The sequence below is a fragment of the Pteropus medius genome, unplaced genomic scaffold (genome assembly GCF_902729225.1).
Source record: "Pteropus medius unplaced genomic scaffold, Ma_sr-lr_union100, whole genome shotgun sequence".
Taxonomy (NCBI): domain Eukaryota; kingdom Metazoa; phylum Chordata; class Mammalia; order Chiroptera; family Pteropodidae; genus Pteropus; species Pteropus medius.
Window position 1 is genome coordinate 466,098 of NW_024346061.1, and position 24,970 is coordinate 491,067.

At 40.9% G+C, this 24,970-nt stretch overlaps 1 protein-coding gene across 1 annotated transcript in view; it reads right to left on the reverse strand.

Moving 5' to 3' along the window:
• Positions 1–4,474: 4,474 nt before the first annotated feature.
• DGKK (diacylglycerol kinase kappa) overlaps positions 4,475–24,970 on the reverse strand; it is a 100,283-nt gene continuing 79,787 nt past the window's right edge. The window contains 15 exon segments of the mRNA XM_039874873.1: positions 4,475–4,551; positions 5,663–5,786; positions 8,045–8,155; positions 11,691–11,777; positions 12,769–12,910; positions 13,498–13,658; positions 14,816–14,950; positions 15,292–15,405; positions 16,061–16,168; positions 16,402–16,498; positions 18,617–18,724; positions 20,349–20,445; positions 20,896–21,000; positions 22,555–22,774; positions 23,740–23,839. Of these exon segments, the coding sequence (XP_039730807.1) occupies positions 4,475–4,551; positions 5,663–5,786; positions 8,045–8,155; positions 11,691–11,777; positions 12,769–12,910; positions 13,498–13,658; positions 14,816–14,950; positions 15,292–15,405; positions 16,061–16,168; positions 16,402–16,498; positions 18,617–18,724; positions 20,349–20,445; positions 20,896–21,000; positions 22,555–22,774; positions 23,740–23,839 (1,786 nt within the window).

Genomic DNA, 24,970 nt, shown 5'->3' on the forward strand with positions numbered 1-24,970 from the left:
GAAATGATATGAAGATTTATGGGGCCATGAAAACTTCTGTATCTTGATAGTGGTGGTTACTCAAAGATCTACATGTGTTAAAATTCACTGAATTTTACAATCCCCCCAAAATGGCAATTTTATTGTATTGTAATTTAAAAAACAGACAAATTCAATTCTGACAATACTTCCCTAGCCTACAGGATATATTCTAAATTTCTTAATATGAATTACAGAGCCCACCCTGGTGGTAGCTGTTAGCAACAGGGCTGTTTCCCTCATAAAGCCTCAGAATATGGTTTTATGGGGGTAGACTGAAATGTAGTCCTGAAAGTCACTCCTTTTTTTGTCTCAGATTTTAGTATTAGATAGTTAAGGATTTAGAAAATCTGAGTTCTCACCCTGGTGTAGCATTTTGTGGAATCCTGGTCTAAATCAGCCTCAGTTGCCCACCTATTAAATGTGACTAATAACTGGCTCCCCAGGGTCATTGTTAGTAAAGCAGATGTTGAACAATTTTAGATCCCAGGCTTCACCAATTTTGCATCTGAACAGAACATGCCTTCCCACCTCAAACCCTTCTGGAGGGGTGAGGAGTATGTAATGTATATGTTAGGTGGACAGATTGTGTTGTCAAAAGTTTTTCAAGGTGCCTTTTGCATTTTTGCATCTATTTAGCGATGTAGACTATTCCTCTGCATCATTTCACCTCCCCAGTGACTAGTTCATTTCATTGAAATCTGTATTCTGCAGAGAATTGGCTTCTAGAACAATTATGTTGGCAGTTATTTCTCCATAGGATTGTGCTGAGTTGAAGCGAGATTTTAGAACATTTTTGGCAAATCCCTTGATGAAGATTCTTGGCTTGTGCTGTTGCCGTCTTCCTTCACTTGCCATTCCTACATGCATGTAGCTTGTTCAGAGCTTGGATGCCGCCCAAGCCCATCCCCCATCTCCACCATCATTCAACTCCCCCCATGCTGAGGTAAATGATGAGACACTGGTGTTGATTATATTTGTCCATTTATTAAAATATTTTAAGCAAAATTTCATTAACTTTGAGGACTGGTGTTCCATTTTTTTGTAAGAGGAGAATAGGCACACTTTGTGGATTTTGTCTTTCTGCTTTTTTCTGTTACCCCATAACTATCTCAGCTTCCCCCGCCAACCATCCCCTGGCCCTGCTGTTTATTTGCAAGAGCCTCTGAGGAAAGAAAAAACAGTAGAGAAAATATGGATTACAGATTAGCAGACAAATAGACAGATGCAGTTCCACAAACCATATGGCCAACCAAAGTCCTTTATAGGATGGAATGGTGCTAATGGGTTTGGTTGCTTTGGAATTAGTTTCTACCTCTTATGAAACTAAAATTGTCCTACTTGTGTACTGAGGGAAGAAATGTTGACCCCAAATGTTTTTTCTGACCAACCTTTAACCTAATATTAAGTTGAAAATCTCTTCCTTATTCTTCCCCTGCCTTTTGGACACAGCACAGACCCTTTTTGGAGGACTGATCGCTGCTACCTGTAATATTGACACCAGAAATGATTGGTGGTAGTCCAAGTCTCTTGGTATTCTCCTTCCCCACTGTTCTGGCCAGGAATTGCCCAACCAATCTCTCAGAAAGTGCTACCAAAGATGCAACCAAACCCTAGAACTTTGGCTCTTAATGGCTTCTCTGAACATAATTGAGATGGATATTTGGTGTCTGGTCCCACCACTCAAGCAATTGTATTACTACAAGTAGTTAATAATGAAGTCCTGAAAGGAGCTTATGCATCCAGAGGCTAAGCCAACTTCCTTGAGAAAGAGATTACCACTTGCTTTATTTCCAAACTAGTGCATATAAGAACAAGTACTCAGCAAGCTGTCTTGCTTTTTGGGAAGCAACTGGTAACTAAGCAATTTAGGAAGTAACCAAGTGATTTAGCAAGCCACGTCTGATCCTGGGCCTCATCACCTATTAATTTTGCTCCATGAGTTGACTCCAGCCCTAAATCCCTGTGTTTTTGTTCAATATCATTCTGAGTAAGGGTGGGAGGACAGGGTAGGTGAAAGGGGATCCAGATGGTATAACAGAGAAACAGTAGTATTACAGTGTACAAAGACGTATAGTAAGTCAGCAAAGTAAGCACAAAAGATGGAGTCCTATTATAGTTTATTATCATCAGTGATAAAAATAATTACAAGACCCAGCCCTGCTTCGGCGCTGCCAAGATAAGACTACCCTCTCCTTGGACTTCTTTCTGTTTCATTAAATTTGCTCGTTTGGAAATTTTCCATTTTAGAAAAGACTCATCTGAGAAAAATGCAACTTGTTTCCCAACTCTGTGAGTGAGCATGTGTGCAGGTATTAATGTGTACAGCCACAGAGGAGCCGAGTCAGGCTGCATTGGCGACCTTGTTATTTAATCTAATACCTCCTCCTGGGAAGAGTGATGCAGAGAAAGCCAAAGGCACAGCAACAGCACACTCTCTACTCAGATGTGTATAGTAAGTTAACATATGCTGATGCTTAAATAAGTTTTAAATGTTTTATCTTTTTCCATTAACATTCTTCTGAAGTTGTAGACCTATAACTTTTTGGTTTGTTTGGCACAGTAATCAGACATTTGGGGACTATCCCCTTGGTAGTATTTTTCTCCTCAGCCTTGCAGAGGTGGAACACAGGTGCCTGGTTTAAGCGGGCTAGGCTGGTGAAGTTCCAGAGTTGAGAACCAGTGTGTGGAGTCTGGATTGTGCACCTCAATGAACCTTCCATTGGACTGAATCAGGTAATTGAGCACACTAAGTTTGAGAAGTGGGGAGAGGCCAGTTTTCTAGCTTTTTTCTCTTTTTAATAAGTGGGACGGGGCACTTACCTCAAGGTATGGGTGTGGGTGGGGTTACAAGGCAGTTCAGAGAGAACCTCTCTGGATGCTGTAGTTTTGATTAGATTTGCCTGACTGGGAGTGGGCATTTAAAAAATGCTAATTGGGGTTGGGAGCAATTTTGGCCTAGTTTTATTTATTTATTTTCATGAGAAATGCGGAAGAACCATGGGAGGAGTGGAGGCTTTTAGCCTCTATTTTCCCAGGCCCATGTTCTTTCTGGTTACTCTGAATGTCCCTCTGTACTCAAGTGAAAGAGCAAGATGGGAAATTTGAAGATGATTTGATGACTACCCAACAGCATGTCCAGAAAATGTAGGCCAAGATGGAGCTCGTGGGCAAGGACCTAGGCTGTTATTTGACTGTCAGGCAGTCCTTAGCTTAGGCATCTAAATCATAGCTCAAGGCCTGGTTGCTTCATATAGTCTTTTTATTGAAGAAGGAGAAAACACAGGTTGGGGTAGTTGTTGATGTAGAATCCAGGACAAATAGACCAAAAAAGGCAGCATGCCAGCTTAGCTCCCTTCTCTAGGGCATTGGTTTTTTGTTTCCATTTCCATGGCCTGGCTCAGAAATTTAAGGGTGCGTCAGAATCAGCTGGGCTATAGGTAGATTCCAGCCACTTCAAAGACGCTGAAAATGCACCAAAAGATTAGAAGTTCCACCAAGAACTAGGGCAGTTGGTAGAGGCATATGTGTGTGTATGTAGGATAATGGGGGTAGGGGATGGGATCAGGGTGGGGAAGGATTTCTTGGTTAGCACAATAAATTATAGGGTCACTTAGAGGTCAAGTTGTATTTTCAACTTTAAAAAATATATATAATATTATATGTATATAATATATACATCTTTATGTCTCTATCTATACTGCAGCACAGTGGCAAAACATTTAGTTAAAAAATCCAGCGAAAATGTTGGAAGCATGCAGGCTAGAATCAAGGCAGGAGGAGGGGAGCCTGTATGGTTGCCGCCAGAGCACCACCTGGACATGTGCAAAGACATACATACACACATGGAAAAACGAAATTTGCAGAGAGAGCAGTCTTCACATCTACAAGGAAAGATTTCACGTGATCACTGTAATAGGCAAGTGGACAAGCCCCCAGGACCTCATTCTCATCTTAATAAGCCAACTAGAAGAGAACTCCTGAAAGTTGCAACTGGCAGGATTGAGAGAGAAAGACAATCAAGCCTGGCTATCCTGACCCCTCTCTTCATCTCCCTGAGGCTATTTATTTTATTCATTCCTTAACATCAACTGTTTCTCTGCTACTTAGAGAAAACCATTCCCAAATTCCCTGAAGAGGTGAACTCCCTTGAATCCTTTGTAGATCCCAGGCATTCATAAAGAGCTCATTCCAATTAAATACTGTAGTTGCACAAGGTGCACAAAGAGAAGGACAACTGAGCAAGTTAAATAAGAACAAGAATATGGCCGATGAGATGATATAAACCTCAATGGAGACCTGATTGAGTCCAAGAAAAATGTATTAGTGTAAAGAATCGGGAGATTTTCTTGTTGGAGCTCATGTTCTGAAATAATTTAGCCTATATTAAGGTTTTGAGAGTTTTTTTTTAAGTATAATTCTAAATGTTGTGGGCTCTCCATCCAGCTTTCAAGGGCTACAGTTGAGATCTTGATGATATTGGAGGATCATCATCTTTTTCATCTTCACGGTTTCTGCGATGCCACAAATTTCCTTCAGAGAAAAAAAAACAAGTATAGAAATAATGAATCTAGCATATTGCCAGATGCCCAAATATATGGACCCTAAAGAGAACAAACAAAGACTCTGTTAGGAGACAGACTGGTTTGTTTCTATTGTACCAACCACCTCTGAACAATCCAAGAAAACCAGTTGATACCATGTGAGCCAAACACAAATGGGATGAGTTCTCAGAACCTGATAATCCATGGAACTGCTATTGACCCCTTCAAGGTCTTCAGAAAGACTCTCAAACACCATGGTCTCTCAAATGGCAGATTCTTATGGAATCAAACCCATTGGACCAAAGTTGAGAAAGCTTGGTCTAGGAGATTCTCCCTTGGCATTTGTGCAAACTCTCAGTTCTTCAAAAACAAAGTGCCACCGTCCATCCCTTTTCCCCCATGCGCTCTATTGCTATATCTTTCAAGCTTCCTGGTTGTCTAGGCCAAATTTAGAAGAGACCATTGACATCAGAATTGGCATAACTGACAACTCTAAGAGAACCTTCTTTTGAGCTCCACTGATGTATTAATAATGAATAAGTCCAATTCTGAAGAAGAGTTGGAACCAAAATTCCAATAATACAACATACAAATTTTGTATTTCCAGGGACTTACTATAACAAGGAATAAAAACGTTTAGAAAGGTAACGAAACCTTGTCCTGACCCTATAGGTGCCCACCACTGATACCGTCAATCCATTTCAAATAAGACTGCTTTCAGGACCAAAAGCTTGTAGTTGTATTTGACTAGGAGAGAGACCTAAGTATGACTACTGTGTCATACTTTATCAACCTATAACAGGAATGGGTGGAGCAGAAAAGTAACTGCTTATTATCATTTTTCTCTTCAGCTGTCTATTTCACAGAGACCACACAGCAGGGTTCCTTTTCAGGTTCTTTCCCTGACAGTGTCCATATCACATTCTAACTCATCTTGTCTAAGGAACTGCTTAACATTACCTAAGGCCGGCTCCCAACTAGCCTCCTCCTCTGTCACCACAATATCTGTGGACATTTCTAATTGGAGTTTTAGGTCCTTGGGAGGTACCAGGGTTACTGGGGAAGTTTTCGTAACCCCTATACCTGTGGAGGAGACTTACCAACAAAATCCTGGACTCTTTGGCATGACTTAGGCTTATCTTCCTCTTCTAGTTTCTTCTTCCTCAGTTTAGGGAACTTAACTTTCAATCTGAGGCTTCTACTGTCAGTGTCTGAAAATTTTTCCTGGGAAACCATAGCAAGAGGAAGGTCAAAATGTTAGTTGCTTAACATTCAGAAACAATTCCAAGAGGCCTGGCAAGATGATGAACGAGGATGGCTGAAGAAAGCAGGCAGATCTGCTATCTATCCAGGTGAGGGAGACACCCCTAACCACTAATCCCATGTGCTAGGAAGGCAAGTGTTCTTTACTAATATCCTATTCTGTGTCAGATGCCTTGCTAGATGCTTTAATAAATGCTTTCATATAAGCCCCAAAACAATCTTGCAAGGTGGATATTATCACTCCTATTGTAGAAATGAGGAAGCAGAGTCTCGGAGAGGTAAAATATGTCACCTGAGGTCATGCAACTAGGGATTAGTAAGGTAAAATTGCTAGAGTCACTGATAGCTCATGTGGCACCTTTGTATGAATTAGAAAAAAATCACCCCTTCCTTCAGACATATGGTTTGGTGATTCCCAACTCACTCCCTTGTCCAAATACCTTCCTATTGGGAAGAATTTGCCACCTAGGCCACCCAATTTCCTGTTTGGAATGGAAAGAATGTTCTTTATACATAGCTCTTAATTATGAATGTGGGTTCTCTACTATACAGATCATGAAGGCTCTTTAATTCCAGCTCAGCCTCCCAGTCTTCTCACTTCTACTAAAGCATGCTTGTTTCACTACTGGTCTCAGTGCCCTAAGGTTAACTTTGTTGCCAGAAAGTTTAGTCAAACACATTCCAAGAAACTTTGCGATTTTCTTCTCTTTAAGATTATGTATACCTCTGATCCCCTCTATTAGAAGAAGAGTATAAAACTGCTCCTCCTCTTCCTGTTCTGACCCCTACTTATCCTGTCTCCTCTAGGCTACATACAAAGGCCATCAGAATTGCCTTTCAGAAGAAACCTAAAGGAAGGCCACAGGACCTTGCCCCTCAGCCAAAGCCTTGGAAAGCACAATGAATAATTGACTTTCATCCTGCTTTTCCCCGCCAAAGTGGATCTGCATCTTCTCTGACCTTAAGGTGAGCAATAATGTCATGAATGAATGAGCAACACCTTCCTGGCTTTCTTTCAATCCACTCTGCCCTTATTTAGAGCCTTACTTCTTCATCTTTATGGGAATACCAAAGCTCAGAAAAGAGATTATGCCCTAGGCCAGGCAGACTCACATACTGAGACCTCAGGCCATGGATGGTTTTCATCGTTTCTCTCAATATCCAGCCCATTAGCATAGTTCAGGGATTTGGTAAGATATACCTGAACTGAGTAATAATAGAAACAGGGTGCTAGAAGAGTTTGCTTACTTTTCTGCATACCAGCGTGTTTCCTTTCCCCAGAGGGCTACAAATCAAGAGCAGCAAAGTCGTCAGCAAAGGCAGATAAGAAAGTTATTAAATCCTTTAAGACCTGAAGTCGTATATGGCTTTTTCTCTGAATTGGTAACCTGATTGCTGTATTAGTCCAAACATGCCTATATGGCTTATTCACATGCATATAATTGGTGTATGGAGCCAGAAAACAGGTATGATGAGTAAGGAAGCCAGGGATTCCTACAGTTTGAAATGAGCCATTCCATGGTGGGAAAATTTAAGGAAAAACCCTGTCAGACCATAAAGGGTATAATTTACCTAGTGATAGTTGGACATCTTTGGGTCATTTGAGTTATTATGTAGGACTATTTTTCGATCTCAGGAAAGTGCTCAGAGTTGTCCAAAAATGACAGCGTCTCTACAGGTATATTGTAGTTACTACTACCATGCTTGATTGTCTTTTAAGCCACACATCTGGTAGGGGAAGGCACTGGAGATACTTCTATCCTCCCAGAGGGGAATGGATAATAAGCAGCAGAGAGAGGTGATATTTGGGAGATTTAACCACCAGTAAAGCCTGAGAATCAACCATATAGAACGGAGGTTGGTTGTAAGCAGCTGGTATGGCCATCATGCAGCTACTAAGCAGGGAGGGGTAATTGTGGCCAGGAGAACAGCACAGAAAAAAACAATCTTGCTTATTCTTTCCCAATCATTTTCTGCCACAGAATGGTTCTTCTTCCTAGTCATTTTTTTATGGTCATGTAATTTTTCAGTGTGCTTTCTGCCTTGTCCTGTCTACTTATGATGAGGAGTTGGGAGGAGGAGCTTCCATTAAGCTCAATCCAAAAACCACAACTGGACCCTCTCTGCTATTCAGTCACTGTGCCCTGGCCCACACTAGAAGGTAAAGCACAAAGAAGAATTCCTCTTCCCCTTTATTTCTCAATCCCCAGATCACACACCTCGGGGACAAGGATTGAATTCATCCAGTCAATCTCAGATAGCTTTTCAAACTCCTTATTCATGGCATCCAGGGTGGTTTGCAGTAAAGCCTTATCCTCAGCATTTCTCAGCTGGTGAAGACAAGAAAGAGAGTGAGTGTCCAATGCCTAGTACTCTGCCTTCGTAGACTCTTGCTCTCTCACCGAACCCAGTCCTTGCTAGTAGCCATGAGACCGTAGGGTGGCAACTTGCATCTCTTTTGGCCTTGGGGTCATGGAAAAGTGTAGCGAGATCTTTTTCTCAATTGGGAGACCCAGGAAACAATCAGATTGTATGGCTTTCCTTGGGACTAGACATGCTCACAATTTGGTAGGAAGAAAGGCCCTTTGACCAGTGTAAATTAACACTGAGTTTATACCCCTGCAGCCTAGGGTCTAGGATAAGTGTCCTACCCTTGACTCTAAAAGTCCCTGGAGATATCTAAGTGTCTCCCTAAATAACAGCTACCAATTTTTGAGCACATACTGCATGCTAGGCACTGTGCATGCATGATTTCATTCCATCTTTACAATAACTTTATAATATCTTATAAGGTACTAGTCTCATTTTATAGGTGATAAAACAGACTCAAAGAAGTTTAGTGCTCAAAATCACATGGCTAGACAGAACCCTGATCTGTTTAACTCTATAGCCTATCCTCTATACCACACAGTCCCAGAAAGAATATGTGAAATGGCCAGATTCTGGGGACGAGAGAGAATCTTTATTACACAGCTATTATAATTTGAAGGCTGCTTTGTGAAACAAGGAGAGGGCTAGAGAGAGATTGGCTCAATTTTCTTTTCTGGCAAAGAGGGCCTACCTCCCCAGTCTGTGCTTTAGCCCATATCTCTTCACTTTCAATAAGAAATGAGTTTCAGATGGTTTGTCTCACAGGTTCAGGAAACACAGTTTAAGCATTCTCTAGTAACCCCCAGCACCCATAGTATGAACTGTATTCAGTCCATGGGAGACATAAAATGCATTATCCTGGGACCATCTTCAACTCAGACAAAGATGACATAGTTTATGTTTCAGTAAATAGTGAACTGGGAGAACAAATGCATGCTGATATTTTCATCCCGAACATGTTTTCCAGTCCACCTTACTTGGCCTCACCTCTCCTCCCTGGCATGCTCTACTTTCAACCTGGCCCTTATGTGGCTTCTTGCTGTGCATGGGCCACTTGATGTTCCAGCCATAAGTAGAGCCTTGCCTACTGTCACAAATGGGTGGCAGCTAAATGAATAGGGGATGGGGTTGAAGGTGATGGCCAGTCAGGATGGGATATGAGAGAGAAACAAGTCAGGGCTGACAAATTATCTCTTGATTTTGTCTTACAACTAATGATTTAGGACAGTAACAGGTATCCCAGATGCACAGACATTTATGTGCCCATGGCAGTGGGATGGGGGAGAATGGGTATCAGGTAGAAATGGCCATCACTTCAAGGTAATGGGGGAAGGGGTAGGAGTCCTTAGGGGCATGCTTACCAGCAATGCTCAAAAGGGGTTTGGTAGTCAAACCCAAAGGCACAGAAAAGAAAAGAATTTGGACTTTGGAAAATGATTCCTAATTATAACCAGAAAGGAATAAAATTGCTTCCTAATGACTTCTTATTTGGCATCTGGAGACTTAGGCTCTGAAAAATAATAGGTGGGTGAACCTGAATCTTGTATTCTATTCTCCTGTCCTTCTGGCTCCAGTGGAAACCTTGTCCAGGACTCTTCTCTGAGGTAAATATGTAAACTGACTCAGGACTTCGTTGGTTATGTCTTGGTTCCTGTCCCAACACATCATTAGCCATAGCATAAGTGAGGTTGCCAAATAAGGGATGTGGGAGTTACTGGGTGGCATTTACTTCATTAGTCTACATCCCTCTGCCAAAACCGAGCTCCATACTCTCTTTCCTCAAGATGAGGAATAACAACACCCAAATGAAATAAGCCTTATCTCCATGCTACCTCTATGACATAGCCTTTCTGGAGAAACTTTGTCTTTCTTAGTTAGCTGCCTCTTGCCCAGTGGTCTCATTTGGATGTGCATATGTGTGGTTCTTTACCAGTTCCTTTGTTAAGAATGCTATGTACTCAATTTGGGCTTTTGGCTGGCAGGAACCAATATTCATGAGATGAGCCTCAAGAAAGCCTGAGTGATAATGAGAGGTCAAGTTCTCATATTTCCTGCTGCCCAAACTGGCAAGGCCATTGAGTTTGCCTATGTTTAGAAGGTACGTTTGTTGCTACAGTCTAAAGCTGAAAGACTCTAGCTTGAGATTCAGGTGCTGGGACAGCTTGACCTGATTGCCTTCGCCACTCTGCTGCCTGTGCAGTGTGCCAATTAGATGTGCAAATGGAAAAGAGGAAGATATACTTCTTGAAATATCAACTCAGAAGCCCTTCTTCAAATAAACCATAGATGAGAGACAAGAACAGCATCTGCCTCAGGGCCTTAAACAGGACCCAAAAATGGAGTGGTCATCATCAGTTGACTCATCAGACCACACTCACCAAGTGTGCTTATGGACTTTGCCTTCTGCAAAATACTAAATTATGCCTCAGACTATTTTTCTTAACACTAATAAAATTTACCATCTATCAGGCTGCTACTATGTGCCAAGCATAGCTAGGCACTTAATATACAAGTTTGTTTAATCCTCACAACAACCTGGAGAGGTAGAGATTGCAATTCCTATTGTGTAGGTAGGGAAACTGAGATCCAGAGAGGTGAAGTTATTTCACATAGCTAGTGTTACGGTTTCAACTATGTTCTCCTCTCCTCCAAAAGATATGTTGAAATCCTAACCCCAAATACCTCAGAATGTGACCTTATTTAGAAATAGTGTCATTGCTGATGTAATTAGTTTTTAAGATGAGTAGGGTGTGCCTCTGATCCAGTATGACTGGTATCTTTATAAGAAGATGGCCATTTGAAGACAGAGGGACATAGGGAGAACACCGTGTGAAGATGGAGGATGAGAATAATGCATCTGCAAGCCAAAGGAAACCAAAGAGTGCCAACAAGTCACCAGGAAGAGGCAAGGAAGGATTACCCTACAGACTTCAGAGGGAATATGGCCCCATTGACACTGTGATTTCAGGCTTCTAGCCTACAGAACTATGAGAATAAATTTCTGTTGTTTTAGGTCACCCAGGGCTTAGTACTTTGTCTCAGCAGCCTTAGGGAACTAATACAGCTAGTAAATGGCAGATTTGGGATTTGAACAGAGTACCCCAACTTTTCCCACTATTCTATACTGTTTTTCCACATGGTGAGAGAAGTATGTGGATACTTGGGAGATACAGAGCAGCTCAAAAGAACTCACTCTTTTCTACTGAAGCTGTTTTATATGTAATGAGAACAACCTACTTTTGACTGGCCTGGTCTGGACCCAGGAGAGGGGGAGACTTTTCTTCAAGGATATGGTAGTCCCTATAGGTTAGCATAACCTGTGAAGTGATACAATCAGTGACAACCTTGGGTGAGGTTGATACAGCAGAGACTGCCAGGTAAGCACCTGGACAAAATGCTCCTACAGGTCTTCCAGTGTCCTAGAACCAAGCATAGACCATGACCATCTTCAGATGGGAGACTTTGCCCTCCCTTGTTCCAACCCCCTCCACTCACCAAGTTTTCATCCAGGAAAGCTTTGGTGTCATTGTAGAGCCCTTTAAGATTAAATGTAACATCTGCTGCATCATTTCTGCTTAGAGTCTGAGAGAAGAAAGAAAAAGGAAGAGAAAGGACAAAGACAGAGGAGTTGTTGGTTAGCAAGCATGCAGTGGCTGGCTTCTCTGTGGGAGGGTAGGAGCAGGCTAGTAGGATATGGCTGTAGAAAAAGTATTCGAAATATAGCACAACTAGTACAGCATGGGTACCAACCAATCAGAACTGACTCCAGCTGTCAACCACTGTAGCTGTATTGGTGTGTCCTTTGAAGTGACACCGCACAACTTGGTATTTGGCATCATTGATTGAATACTTTTGGTATAGGGAAATACTAATAGCAAACCAGAGAGTAAATTGTTGCCGCTGGGCTAAAGCTACCTTTCCCATTATAGGTGAAGTTAGGCCCAACTAGCTCTCTTCTTGAAATTCTAGGCCTTGAGCTCCAGGCCTCCTCCAACTAAGATCTGGCCCCAAATAAATAGGTAACCCGCATTTTAGGAGGCCCTGATCCTATATGTGGCTCTTTTGTATCTTTTGCCTAACACTGAAGTTACTTTTTAAAAGCATCCTTCAAATCTGGCAATTTAAATCTGGGTGAAGTCATGGGATAGCATATTTAACATTAAGTATCCTAATCTGGACCTTTCCTTCAAGAGGGAAACCAGGGAAGCTTGGAGCTCAGGTTTCAATGACAGGTGTCACCTTAACAGGTTACCTGGGATGAGGAAGAGCCAAGACCAAATTTCTCTCCATTCACTTGCCATTTATCCCCTTAGGTCAGTGTAGTAGATGGCTATCAGGGAAGAGGGCTAGCTCTCAGGCTGATGAAATCTGATATAGGATTTCCCCAGTAGTCCTCTGGACCTGTAACGAGTCAAGGAATACCTACGTGCTTTCCCCTCCACTCTATCCACCAGTTTCCTGACATATCATTTTCCCAGTTTTTCCACATAGCCTTCAGCTCCCCTTCCTTCCCTTTCATTCCTTTTCTTATTTGGTTTGACTCCTTTCCTTCATCTGCCCCTCCACCTCTTACCTCAATGAGAGTACAGGAAGCTGCACCTGCCTCGTTGCCATTGTATTGGCCATAAAATACATTGTTCAGGATGTTAGCACTGGCATTCACAGAATCCATGAGGACAGACACATGCTGGTGGACCTTGCTTAGGTCAGTAAGTCTGTAATAAGACAAGGACAGATAGATGAGTCTAGAGTTCTGAAGGAATTCTGGCCTGGGGTGCTGGTGAGGGTTGGGATAAGAATAGAAATGAAAGCCCTGGGTACCCAAATTGGATTTTTTACTCCATCCTATTATTTCTACTCATCTATATGTGGCCACATATGCCAAAAAATGTTTCTACTCTTCTCTAGGTATTCACCTTTGTCCATCCTTGTATCACCTGTATTAAATACTGGGTTCTTTGGGAGAGTGGGAGACCAAACTAGGGAAGGGCAGCTGACACCAGGAACTCCAAGGCCCTCCTGATATTTAAGAGCAAGGATAAACATTCTTAGTCCTGTTGTGTCTGGGGCAGCAGGAGGAGATCAAAATTCATCTCTGGGCCTAATGGGAGAGGTCCAAATTGGCTTATTGCCGAGCATAAAGACCATTTCTGCCTGGATTGTTAGAGCCCCTGTCAATCTTCAGAGCTCTGGGTAAGACCCTTTTCTGATCCCAGGCTCCCCAGTAGCCAATAGACACAAATTGGCTTCTCTCTATCCCTTCTTAGGATTCCCAGCCCTGTATCTGGTCTAATCCACTTACCTGCTGATGAGGTTTTCTGCAAGCTGAGCTAAGTGCTGCATCTGGGCAGACTCCTCATCAGAGAGGATACCCTGAGATTTTCGGGAGTCCAGCTGGGGTTGAGAGGCAGCTTGAATTTCAGTATGCTTGCACTCCCACATTTTCATTGAGTTCTCAATGTCCTGGAGATGAAGACAATGGTAGATCCTAATGTTTACTGTAGTTAAGATGGCATGTGACAGAGCTGTCTGTGAGTCTGATATTTGTGGGTATAGTGAGTAAAGGGGAAAGAAGGCCCAACCATTCCCCCATATACCAACTTACGCACCTATACATCTATGCATTATTTTATTCAATGTCTCTTCTATACTAGGTACTTTAGGTTTTTGTTGTTATCGATACTATGTTGAGTCTTGGGACAACATGCTTCAATTAGACAAATGTCTGCCTTACAGAGACTCCTATATGAGGGCATCATTATCAATAAAAATGGTGGAGCACCTTTCATGATCCTTTCTTTGGCAAATCTAGGTAATATGTTGTGATGGATTTTAGAACTAGACGTATTTAATTTTGATTTTTTCTTCTATCATTTACTAGTTATATAACCTTTAGCAAATTATTTAACCTCTCTGGTCCTCATTTTCCTCACCTGTAAAATGTTAGTAAGTGTATCTATGTCATAGGATTGTTGGAGGACCTACTTTAGAGAATATATGTAAAGTGCCCAGCACAAAGTAGGCAGCTTATAAACTAGACTTCCCCTCTATTGCTGTTTCTATGGACTGTCTTCAGGTCAGAATGGAATAAAGCCCCCAAGCATTGAACATCTGATCAATAATGGCTCCTTTCTAGCTTTAGATGATTTAGCTGAAGTGTATGACATTTGTGAATGCAGCATTTTAAGGAACCGTAGAGGAACCTAAAGACCATATTCAATGAAGAATCTCTTATTGAAAGAGCAGATTTCTCCATACACACCAGAGGCTAAAGCTCTATGTGCAGTGGAGGGAGTACAACTTTGTCTAAAACTACAGGAGGGAGCTCCTTGTCTCACTCTCTTGGACAGTGGTTTGCAAATGTCAGTATATATTAGAATGTCTCAGGGCCTGGTTTATAAATGCAAGTTCCCAGGAACTACCCATTCCCATTCTGATTCAATGAGTCTGGTGTAGAAACCAAGAATGTTCATTTCTAGCAAGCACCCAAGGTGATCCTGATGCATGTAGCATTCAGACATCCCTTTGAGAGTTTCTGCTTGACTGGAAATATTCAGTACTCAAGTGATAACTGTAGATGAGACAATGTAGGAACTCAAGACAAGCCTTTATCTTCTTACCCGATCTCTTATCAGCATTTGGGCAGCATTCTTGTATCTAATCTTGATAAGGCCTGGCCTCTGAACCCAGGCCTCCCCATCTACCTGCACTGGAATACCTTCTTCACCATCAATGGTTATCATCACCTCACGGCACTGCCAGAGAAGAGGAGGAGAGAGAATGGGGGAGAAAAATGAGGCATCTACTATAGAACAATCTGATAATCCCACAGTCATGGCTTTATTTATATCTGAAACAGGACTGTTAAGGATGTGAATCAGATTATCTCAGGGAGAAAACAACTATCTATGGACTTTTTGCTCCTTCAGTCCCTACCACCTCTGTCTCCAACCTTAGCCACCTTGCTGCCCACCAGATAATTGCCTCCCTCTACCCTAACACTCTTATTCCCAGTTAATTCCTGGGACTACCCTATACCCTAGGTTGTAGGCACAGAGCTCAGCCCCCTCCTGGTGCCCGCTCAGCCCCTGACTACCTGGGCGATGCGATGATGATGCAGGTTGATGATACGGGACATTGCCATCTGTATGGAACCAAAGATTGCCACTACCTCCAGCTTCCCATCATCTATTGCAGGAGCCTCATATTCCTGAGGTAGAAGAAATATGTCATATATCCCCTTGAGAAACTACACCATCTCTATCACAAGCAGGTATGCTTTGAAGGTTCCTGGTGAAAATTTTTCTAGTTCATGAAGAGTGGAGTTACTAATTTTTAAAAGGAGAAAGATGAGGTCAGAAAGCCAATCTAGGACAAGGGCACTGAGATCATAATTCTTAGCCCCCTTGGAGATCACAGCTCTCAGCTGGTTCCCTCCATGTCCAAAGTAGCATCATAAATGCCCAAGGCCATTCCAATTAGACTCATGGCCTTCTTATGTGAGCTCAGAGGAAAAGGGCCATGGCTAATTTCCCAGGTTTTATCTATAGACATCTTTGGAGAAAAGAACATGGCCTAGGTAACCTTTCAAGGATCTGTCAGGCCTGAGGAGTGGAAAATTCAAAGTCCAGACAATACTTAAGAATTGATCTGATCCTGAGGGAGGTCTTTGGTTGATTCTTGTGCTCTGAAATGGTAATTGCCTTTTTCAAAACTGCTTATACAGCTGTTACTAATAAAGGTTCCCAGACCACCTCATGTTCCCTCATTGTCCACTTCCTACTCCAGTCAGTCCAGTTCTCCTTTCTGAGAGAACTTTAGAGGGTCCAAACCTTTCTCCCTCCCGTTCCTTGTTCCATACTCACCATGGTTGCTGTGCTGCTTCCCCAGAAGTTGATGCCTCCGGCATAGCTGGTAATGTTGAGCACTACAATGCCTTGCAGATTTGGCAAGGAGATGGCTTCTCCATCACACTGAAAGATACCAATGTGAAGAGACATTTACAAAGATGGGAAAAGAGCTCTATCTTCTCTTCACACTATTATTTTCTCATCCATAAAATAGAAATCTATCTTCATGCCTTTCTCCCATGAGCTGTGAGTGAGCTGTGAGTTAAAGCTTGGGGAGAACTAGGGAAAGTTGATCCCTAAAGTCATGATATTTCCTTTTTCTATGCCCAGAAAGGATAACCCTTTTTTCCACTAACCTCCAGGTGCACTCGTTCTTCAAGTTTCCTGTAAGAGCGTTGCAAAAGTTCCTTGCTTCCCAAGAGGCCATACCACATCTTGTTCTTAAGGCGGCTACTACAGAGAGATAAGGGTAGAGAAAGGCAGCCATATGGTGAATAATATAAAAATGAATGGATGAAGAAAAGCAAGAGGGAACACCATTTTATTCCTCATGTGCCTTCATAAAGAGAGGAGTCATACTGAATGGAAACTGGACACAAGAGGGGATGCTACAGTGGTGTAACTGGTATCCCCATGCAAACACATGCTGAAATGGGTTTCTGGGCCCCTCAAAGCCTCAGTATCCCATCAATATGTAAATTTGCCAGTTTTTCTTGCTTCTGATATTGATTCAGACTTGGCAGAGATAGGTAATATTGAGAAAATACTATTCATAAAAAGCTGTGAGCAAAGCTGGTTGTAGATACTAGCTACCCTGGCAAGTGCCACTCCCACTCCAGAAGCTCAAGATTTCAGTTGCTTGGAATCAATTTCATTTGAAACATATGACTCCTAGACTGCAATTTCTTTGAAGCATAATTTTTCTGACAAAGTGGAGGGATTTTCTAAGATCTGTATATCAAACACTAATTCAGTGCTATAAAATAGAGCTAAATTTACTAGGTAGATTGTAGAAGAGGAGCCAAGTAGAGAGAATATAGGACAGGCAAGGGTATCAGGAGACTTGGGGTAAGGGTGGCAAGGACAAGGTCCTGGTGATTGTAGGATCTCTGATGAAAACAGGCTGGTGGATTACAACCACTAGAAAGACTGGCTAGAGTTTACTATAAGCTTTTAAAGTAGAGCCACATAAATGAGCCACCACAGGGCATGAGTTTTACAATGTAAGAAGGCTAGCACAAAATTATTGGACTCTGTTGAAAACCATAAGTTATTTGGGTACTTTAGTTTCCTTATCTATAAAAATAGGAATTTAGTTATATGGAAATACAAAATACTAGAACAACCAAGACAATTCTGAAGAAGAACAAAGTTGGAGGACTTTCATCTCTCAGTTTCAAAACTAACTATAAAGCTACAGTTATCAAGAAAGTGTGGTATTTGTATAAGATAGACACATATCAATCGAACAGAAGTGAGAATCCAGGAGGAAAAAAACCCTTACATTTATGATTATGTGATTGTTGACAAATGTGCCAACATCATTCATTACAGGAAAGAACAGCTTTAAAAAATAATGCTATTATAATTGGATATCCATATATGTGCAAAAAGATGAACTTAGACCCTTACCTCACAACATACAAAAAATTAACTCAGTGTGATTATCGACTTAAATGTAGGAGCTAAAACAAGAAAAGATTTAAAAGAAAACTTTGCAAAATTTTAGAACCTGGGCTAGACAAATATTTCTTAGATATGGCATAAAAAGCATGGTCCATAAAAGAAAAAAAATGATCAATTTGATCTCATCAAAATTGAAAACTTTTGTATTTAAAAAGATAGCATTAAGAAAATTAAAAGAAAGCAACATAAAAAAAGGCAAGCAACTGAGAAACAATATTTGCAAATCACATATCTGGTAAAATACTTGTTCCTCAGTCTTGGTCTGCTCTGAGAAAGAGGTTCTGCTTGCAGGTGTCAATGATGATGGTTGCGGGGAGGGGGCATGCTTCTTTTTACTTGTGGTTTCAAATTACCACAATAACTCCAAGACTGCCTTAGGGTTTGTCTGTAATATAGAAGTACCAAAGAGTGCCAAACAGGCTAACACTGGATAGAGTAAAATCAATTGGTTCAAGAGAACCAGGTTAGGAACACCAAGAACTGGTAAGGTGATACTTTGCAGCCTTGCCAAGCAAAAACAGACCTGAAGCCACTACTAGAACCTTGTCAAGCACTCACAGAAAGAGCAAAAATAGGCAATTTGCTGAATTGAGTCACTGTAATAATTTTCAATAACAGTAACACAGTTAGCTGTGTTTACACAGCAACCCACAGGTCTAGACTATGAAGACAGCCCAAGTTCAGGATGCTAATGCAGAGTCATCACAGACTAAGTCAACATTTAGGGCAAGATGTCCTGCTAAGCTAACCTTGGGGTTTGATCTGTTTTACTTCCAAAGGACCTTTTTCTTTCTGTTGCTTGTCTGAGAGGTAGGGGTTGTAGGGATACATGTGCATATTGTGATTACGTGTCTGCACATAGGAAGGGGAGTTTCTTTTCCTTACTTGTATTGTCTTGGGTGTTCATCTCTTCTGGTGTTGAACTCCAGAGAAATTTTAGCATCCAGTCCAATTCCAAAATAGTTGTTCATGACACACCTTTCTTTGAAGCATCTGAAATTTGCCAAAGGGAAGAGGACAGACATTGGTGCAGGAAAGAAGTGCACTATCATTGGGCTGAAGACTTCATATGCATGATCAAAGACTACTGAAGGAATGTCCCTTCCACACTGAGCACAAGGCTTAACATTCTTAAGAGGCACATGTAGGTGTCCTATTGTGTTAACAACTAGCTTTGTGAGCTGTAAGAGAGGGCACTCAGTTAGTTGAGAGGATTCAGTGGGATTGGGATTCATAATAAAGAAGTTGTTTTTGGAGGCTCTGAGATATGAGTGGCCAATATTTTTTCCACATATAACAAAGAGAAATAGAATCATTGATTTATTTCCATAAAGAATTTTTGAGTACCTGAGATAAAATGAACTAGAGTAAAGTCTGCATTACTGTTTTCAGAGATGTCTGAACTCCTTTGTAGCACTTTCACATCAAAGAGCAAAGTGACCACACATTTGTGAGAAAAGACTGATAAAAGCTCCTTTTTTCTCTCTCTCTTATCTATCTATCTATCTATCTATCTATCTATCTATCTATCTATCTATCTATCTATCTATCTATCATTATCTATCTATCATCTACATAATCAAGCTGTTTTTTATTCTTTTGAATCCATCTCAGGTGTCACCATCAAAATCAGTGGTGTGCTGGGGGCAGTTTGTATCAGCTCATGTCAGCTGATTATGCCTCACTTCCCAACTCAGCATTCGACATTATACCAATTGCTTGAAATAGACCATGGTGGGAGAGTTTAGACCAGTTAATAAATCAGAGCTTTTTTCTCCCAGAAAGCTGGTTATTAAACTTTTGTCAGCACACCAATGGGTCAAAACTCATTAGGTAGGTCCATGAGACCTCAGGCATGAACTTAAGCTAATGCTGAAGCGGAAGGGAATGGGGAGTAGATATAGGAATAAATGGGAAGCTGCAGAAAACTTCAGTAATTGCTAACTATGTCCTTCTTTTGGGAAACTGAAAAGTATAGCTACTCAATTATAGATAATTTTAAAAATTCATTACTTAACTGATCCTACATCTCTCACATGAGATTTGCCTCCCTCAACCACAGTCCAGAAATTGTGGTTTCTCTAACTGATGTTCAACCGATCTTAATGGAACTCAAAATGAGTGAATGGGGGTGGAACTTGGTTGCTGGGAATATTTGAAACTGGCGGGGCTAGTAAGAAAGACATCTTTAGATTTACTACATAGTTCCCTAAATGTCCACTTATTATTTTAGTACCTCCAGTAATTGACTGTTAAAGGCAACAGTGGAAAAACAAGTCCTTTGAAATAACAAAAGCTAACATTTATTATTTATAATAATAACAATAGTAATAACTATTAATATATATAACACTTAACTATGGGTACCAAGCACTGCTCAATGCAAGTACTGTGCATATATAAACTCAATAAATACAGCAAACCTATGTGTCAGGTTCTACAATTACCTCCATTTTACATGTGAGGAAACTGAAGCTCAGATTGGTTGTATTAGTTGTGTAAGGTCACCCAGCTAAGTAGGGAGTAGAGTAAGGATTTGACTCTGGGTATCCTTAGATTATGTTCTTAACCAGAGAAAGGAAGATGCCATAAAAAGGTGAGAGGGCTAAATGCTTACATAGTTTCAGTTGTAAAATGTAAGTGCTCCAAATTAAGGTTATCTAGGTCTTCATTTTTGAGAGAAGGTATAAAAGACAAAGTGCCACGATGAGAACCTAGACACAAAGACATCACATTGGTGTCAGGTGAAAATAAGAAAGCCCTCCCCCCACTTGTATTTCACCTATTTTCTCTGTGGGAGTTGGGTCAAACTCAATGATTTTCTTAGATAACATTTGGTGTTCTCATTCCAAAGAGGGATCATCTTGGATGAACAGAGACTTCTATTTAGAGGATAGTGAGGCTGGACTGCTTGCTTGCTGGCAGTGAAAATAGCTTTAAATCTTGGGTTTCATCAGGCCATTCTTTTCAAAGGACCTAATGGTGTCATTACTTCTGGACATTGTCATGAGATCTTATAGTGTGAGTTTTCTGGGAAAGAGGGAGGAATATCCACTACAGAGTAGGATTATGGTTAAAGGAAGATGCATGAAAACACACCTTTATTTTCTGGGCACAAGAAAACGGTGATGAAGGCTAGAATAAGAGAAGAGAAAGATCCTTACGATGTCTTGGGCTCATCTGGCTAGTATCTTCTGAGTCATCTTCCAGGAAGAAAATTGAAGTAAAGTTCTTAACTGATATTGTCTGTCGGGTTTGTTCATCCAGAACTATAGAGAAAAAGTAGAAGGAAGGGAGAGGGAGGTAGGGAGGAAGGAAAGACAGAAGCAAGTGAGCAAACAAGGACGGAGGGAAGGAAGGGAAAGTAAAGGAAGGAAAGAAAGGAGGGAGGGAGGACTGGTCATATTTATTGGGCATTTCTTGAGCATCTCTTTTATTTAGTTAATGCCAGTCAGTGTTTGGGTAGACAGTGGAGACTCTCATTTGACCATCATCTCTCCTCCATGATGCTGTTTGTAGTCTCAGCTTTCTTTTCAGTGTATGTCCCCATGTCTCTTCATATACATGCCTGAGCTTTCTGTGTTTTAATGGTTATGATTTTTTTGTCATCAAGTAAATGTGGTTGTGAGTTGAAACTCAGGGCCAGTGGTGTAGGGGGGTGGGCATGGTGAGAAACTCTCTGCTCTTCTACCTCTATTCTCACCTCTTTGTTAATTCATTTACTCATATGACTTTTGTTCCAAACTTGAGCCTCTAGGACTTTGTCATTCTTTTACTCAAATGTCTCACCCATATCCAGAATATCTCCTTCCTTTCACCAGCCTATATGTTGTATAGGTCAGGTGCTCAGCCTATGCCAAAGCTCATAGGTTCAATTCCTATCCTACCAGGATGCCTTTCTCTGTCTCATGGACACAAACTGATTTAGAATCTGACTTATGTGTTGATGGAACAGGCTGAAGTTTGGTTGTGACAGGGTTATGGCTATGTCAGATTAATATGATCCCTACTACTTGCAATATAACTATAGAAATGGAGACAAACCGTTTAATTCTCACACAGTGCAGAAGGGAAATTTCCTTTCTTTCTTGGAAAATTGGCTGAAGTACCTAAAGATACCAAGGCAAGAGGAGGTACCATAGCTAAAAGTCAAAGGGACTCTCTTGCTACCTGGACTTCTGCTCAATTCCAATAGATCAAGTAGAACACACTTGGTCTTATACCGTCTTCTGATATGTTTTCCAAAGAAGCATGTGGGGAAGAAGAGGGAAACCAAAATGTTAAATTAAGAAGATGGAGGAGTTGAAAGTTGGAGGAGTTTTTATACTGAGTTGGAAGTTTGCAGTCTGTCATGAGTTGTGGGAAATGGCAATCAATTCCAGAGCTGCCAGAGCTACTCTCAGGACCCTTGTGCCTGATTAATACTGTACAAGACATGCAGGGACGAATACTACTTTCTTTCTAAAATAGTCACAGGCTTGGTGGTTCGATGGAAACAGAACAGGTGTAAAAAAATTCATGACTGCTGGTGAAAGCCAACAGAGCATTGAGCAGCTATAATTGTTTATAATGAGTGTTAGTTCCAAAAATAAATGAGTAGCAAGAGTTGATTACCTGAGAGGTAAGCGAAACCAAAGGGGCAGCTTACTAAGACTGATACTTTTCAAATCATCAGAGTTTGAGGACTAATTTTGGATGGCATATGAATGCAGAATTTAGTGAAATTTTGGTAATGTCATCATATAGAAAACCCAGACCAGTAAACCATTTACTGGGATCTTCTCTCTTCCCTACTTAAGTTACCACAACCCTAGGATCCTTACCTTGTTCAATTTGGAATATGATGAGTTTCAAGGATTTCTGGAGATTCTTGGCCTTTGTGGCCAGCTCCAACTTGCACTTGGCTATGTGGTCTGTTTGAGGAACAAAGGGCTTTCCATCTGCCTTGCCACTGTCTGCACATACTGTAGCATACTTCTCAATTGTTGCCTCCTCAGACAGGACATCATTTAGGACATTGAGCTTGTCATACATTAAGTCACTCTATACAGGGAAGAAGGAGACAGAATATTGTTATGAGGGATCAGTGCTTGAGAAGACAGAATGAAGAGGTGGGTGGTATGGGGAGAAATGGGAATGGGTAGTAGTTGGGCAGAAACATTGAGCATAGAAAACTACCTATTGGGAGATGAAAGTTTGGAAAAAGAAGTACTTGGGTAGATATGATGAGATAACCAAAGAATGTTAGGGAATCAAACAGATATCATTTGTTTCTGGGCAGCTATGGGAATCAATGTATGTTGCTGAGTCTCTCTCATGTCAGACTGGCCTGTAAAATGGTATGTAACATGGCAAACATGAGGAAAGATAAATATTTCTGGATTGATATTTTCACAGGCATACTCCTATGGATATGGATGTGTCTCTGCGTGGGTACCTGGTGTCTGCCTTTGTATGTGGGTATGTTTGTGGATATACTGATTATGGCTTGATTCCCAGCTCTATCACTTAATAGTTTGTGATTTGAGGCAAGTTACCTAATCTCTTTGTGCTTTTATATTCTAGGGCAGTTTTGAGGATTAGATAAATTAATACATTAAAAGTGCTTAACAGTTCCTGGCACAGAGCAAGTGCTATGTAAGAGTTAGCTATTGCTGTTGCTGTTGTTACAGAGAGGAATGTGGGTGTATTTCTAATATGTATTTGTACATATTTTCAAGCATATTCTGGTATACAACCATGTACATATCTGCTTGGTGTGCACTTGTGTCTAGGTGTGGATGGATGCTTGGTATATGGTTAGGTACCTGGTACATGTATAAGCATGCATAGTTCCACTCTTCATTTGGTGAAAGATGTAATTTTGATGAGATAGATGTTCCCCATCAGGGAGGCTTACTAGCTGATCTTCCCTGCCTTTCTCTTACAATTCCCAGTGAGAGGCACTTTTATTAAAAATGGGGCCCTGGCTCCACAAAGAGTATAAGACTAAAGGAATGGAAACTTACTTTCAAAATCACAGACTCTATTGCTGTATTGTTCTGTTTTATCTGACTCCAGGCCTTTACAATATCAACCACAAAATCTTCCACTGCAGAGCATAGGAATCTGGAAATACAAGATAGATGGCACAATGCGACATGGACTATGAGATCCAGAGCCCTTTTCTCTTATAATGTCATTATTCTCCATCTTCTTCCTCCTTCTTATTTATCCCTTTCTTGACCTCTCCTCCTTTCCCTTCCTTTCAGCACTTCCCTTCACTCTTTTCCCTCTCTATTTGTCTTTTTTCCCCTGCTTCATGTACATAGAAAAATATGCAAGTACCTAAGAGAGTTTAAGTAGCATTTCTTAGTCCAAGTTCTGAACCAGAAAAGAGAATTCTATTGATCTACCTTGGGTTAACTTTCACCCTGGGCCAAATCAGCTATAGATCAAGGGAAAGGCCCAGCTAATTTAGTGCAAATATAATGATATTGGGGAAACTACCTGTAGGGAATGTTTCTCAAAGGAGAATGTGGTAGGTTTGGCAGTAACCCTCCAAAAAGTCCTAGGTGGAATGAATGACCCACATATTTAGGAGGGGAGAATGTGTTGTTTAGAGTATGAAAAATCAACTGTAGTAGGAGCTAGAGAGACCTTTCCTAGTGTCAAATAGAAAGCAAGGTGTCCCTACTGTAGTAAGCTATGCTATGCTCTTGAATGTGTGGAATGTTGTATTTCTCTTCTATAACCGTTCGTTTTTTTTTCTTAAAAATTAAAAAAAGTTTCAGTTACATTTGACATACAATATTATATTAGTTTCAGGTGTACAACTTAGTGATTAGACATTTACATAACTTACAAAGTAATCACTCTGATAAATCTAGTACCCATCTGACACTATACATAGTCACTACAATACTGTTGACTATATTCCCTATGCTATAATTTACATCCCCATGACTACCTTGTAACTACCAATTTGTACTTCTTAATCCCTTTCACCCAACCCTCAATCCCCTCCCATCCAGTAACCATGAAAATGTTCTCTGTATCTATGAATTTGTTTCTGTTCTGTTTGTTTGTTTATTTTCTTCTTTAGATTCTACTTGTAAGCGAAATGATATGGCATTTATCTTTCTCTGTCTGACCTAGTCCATTCAGCACAATACCATCCAGGTCAATCCATGTTGTTGCAGATGGCAAAATTTCACTCTTTTTTTTATGGCTGAGTAATATTCCTGTGTGTGTGTGTGC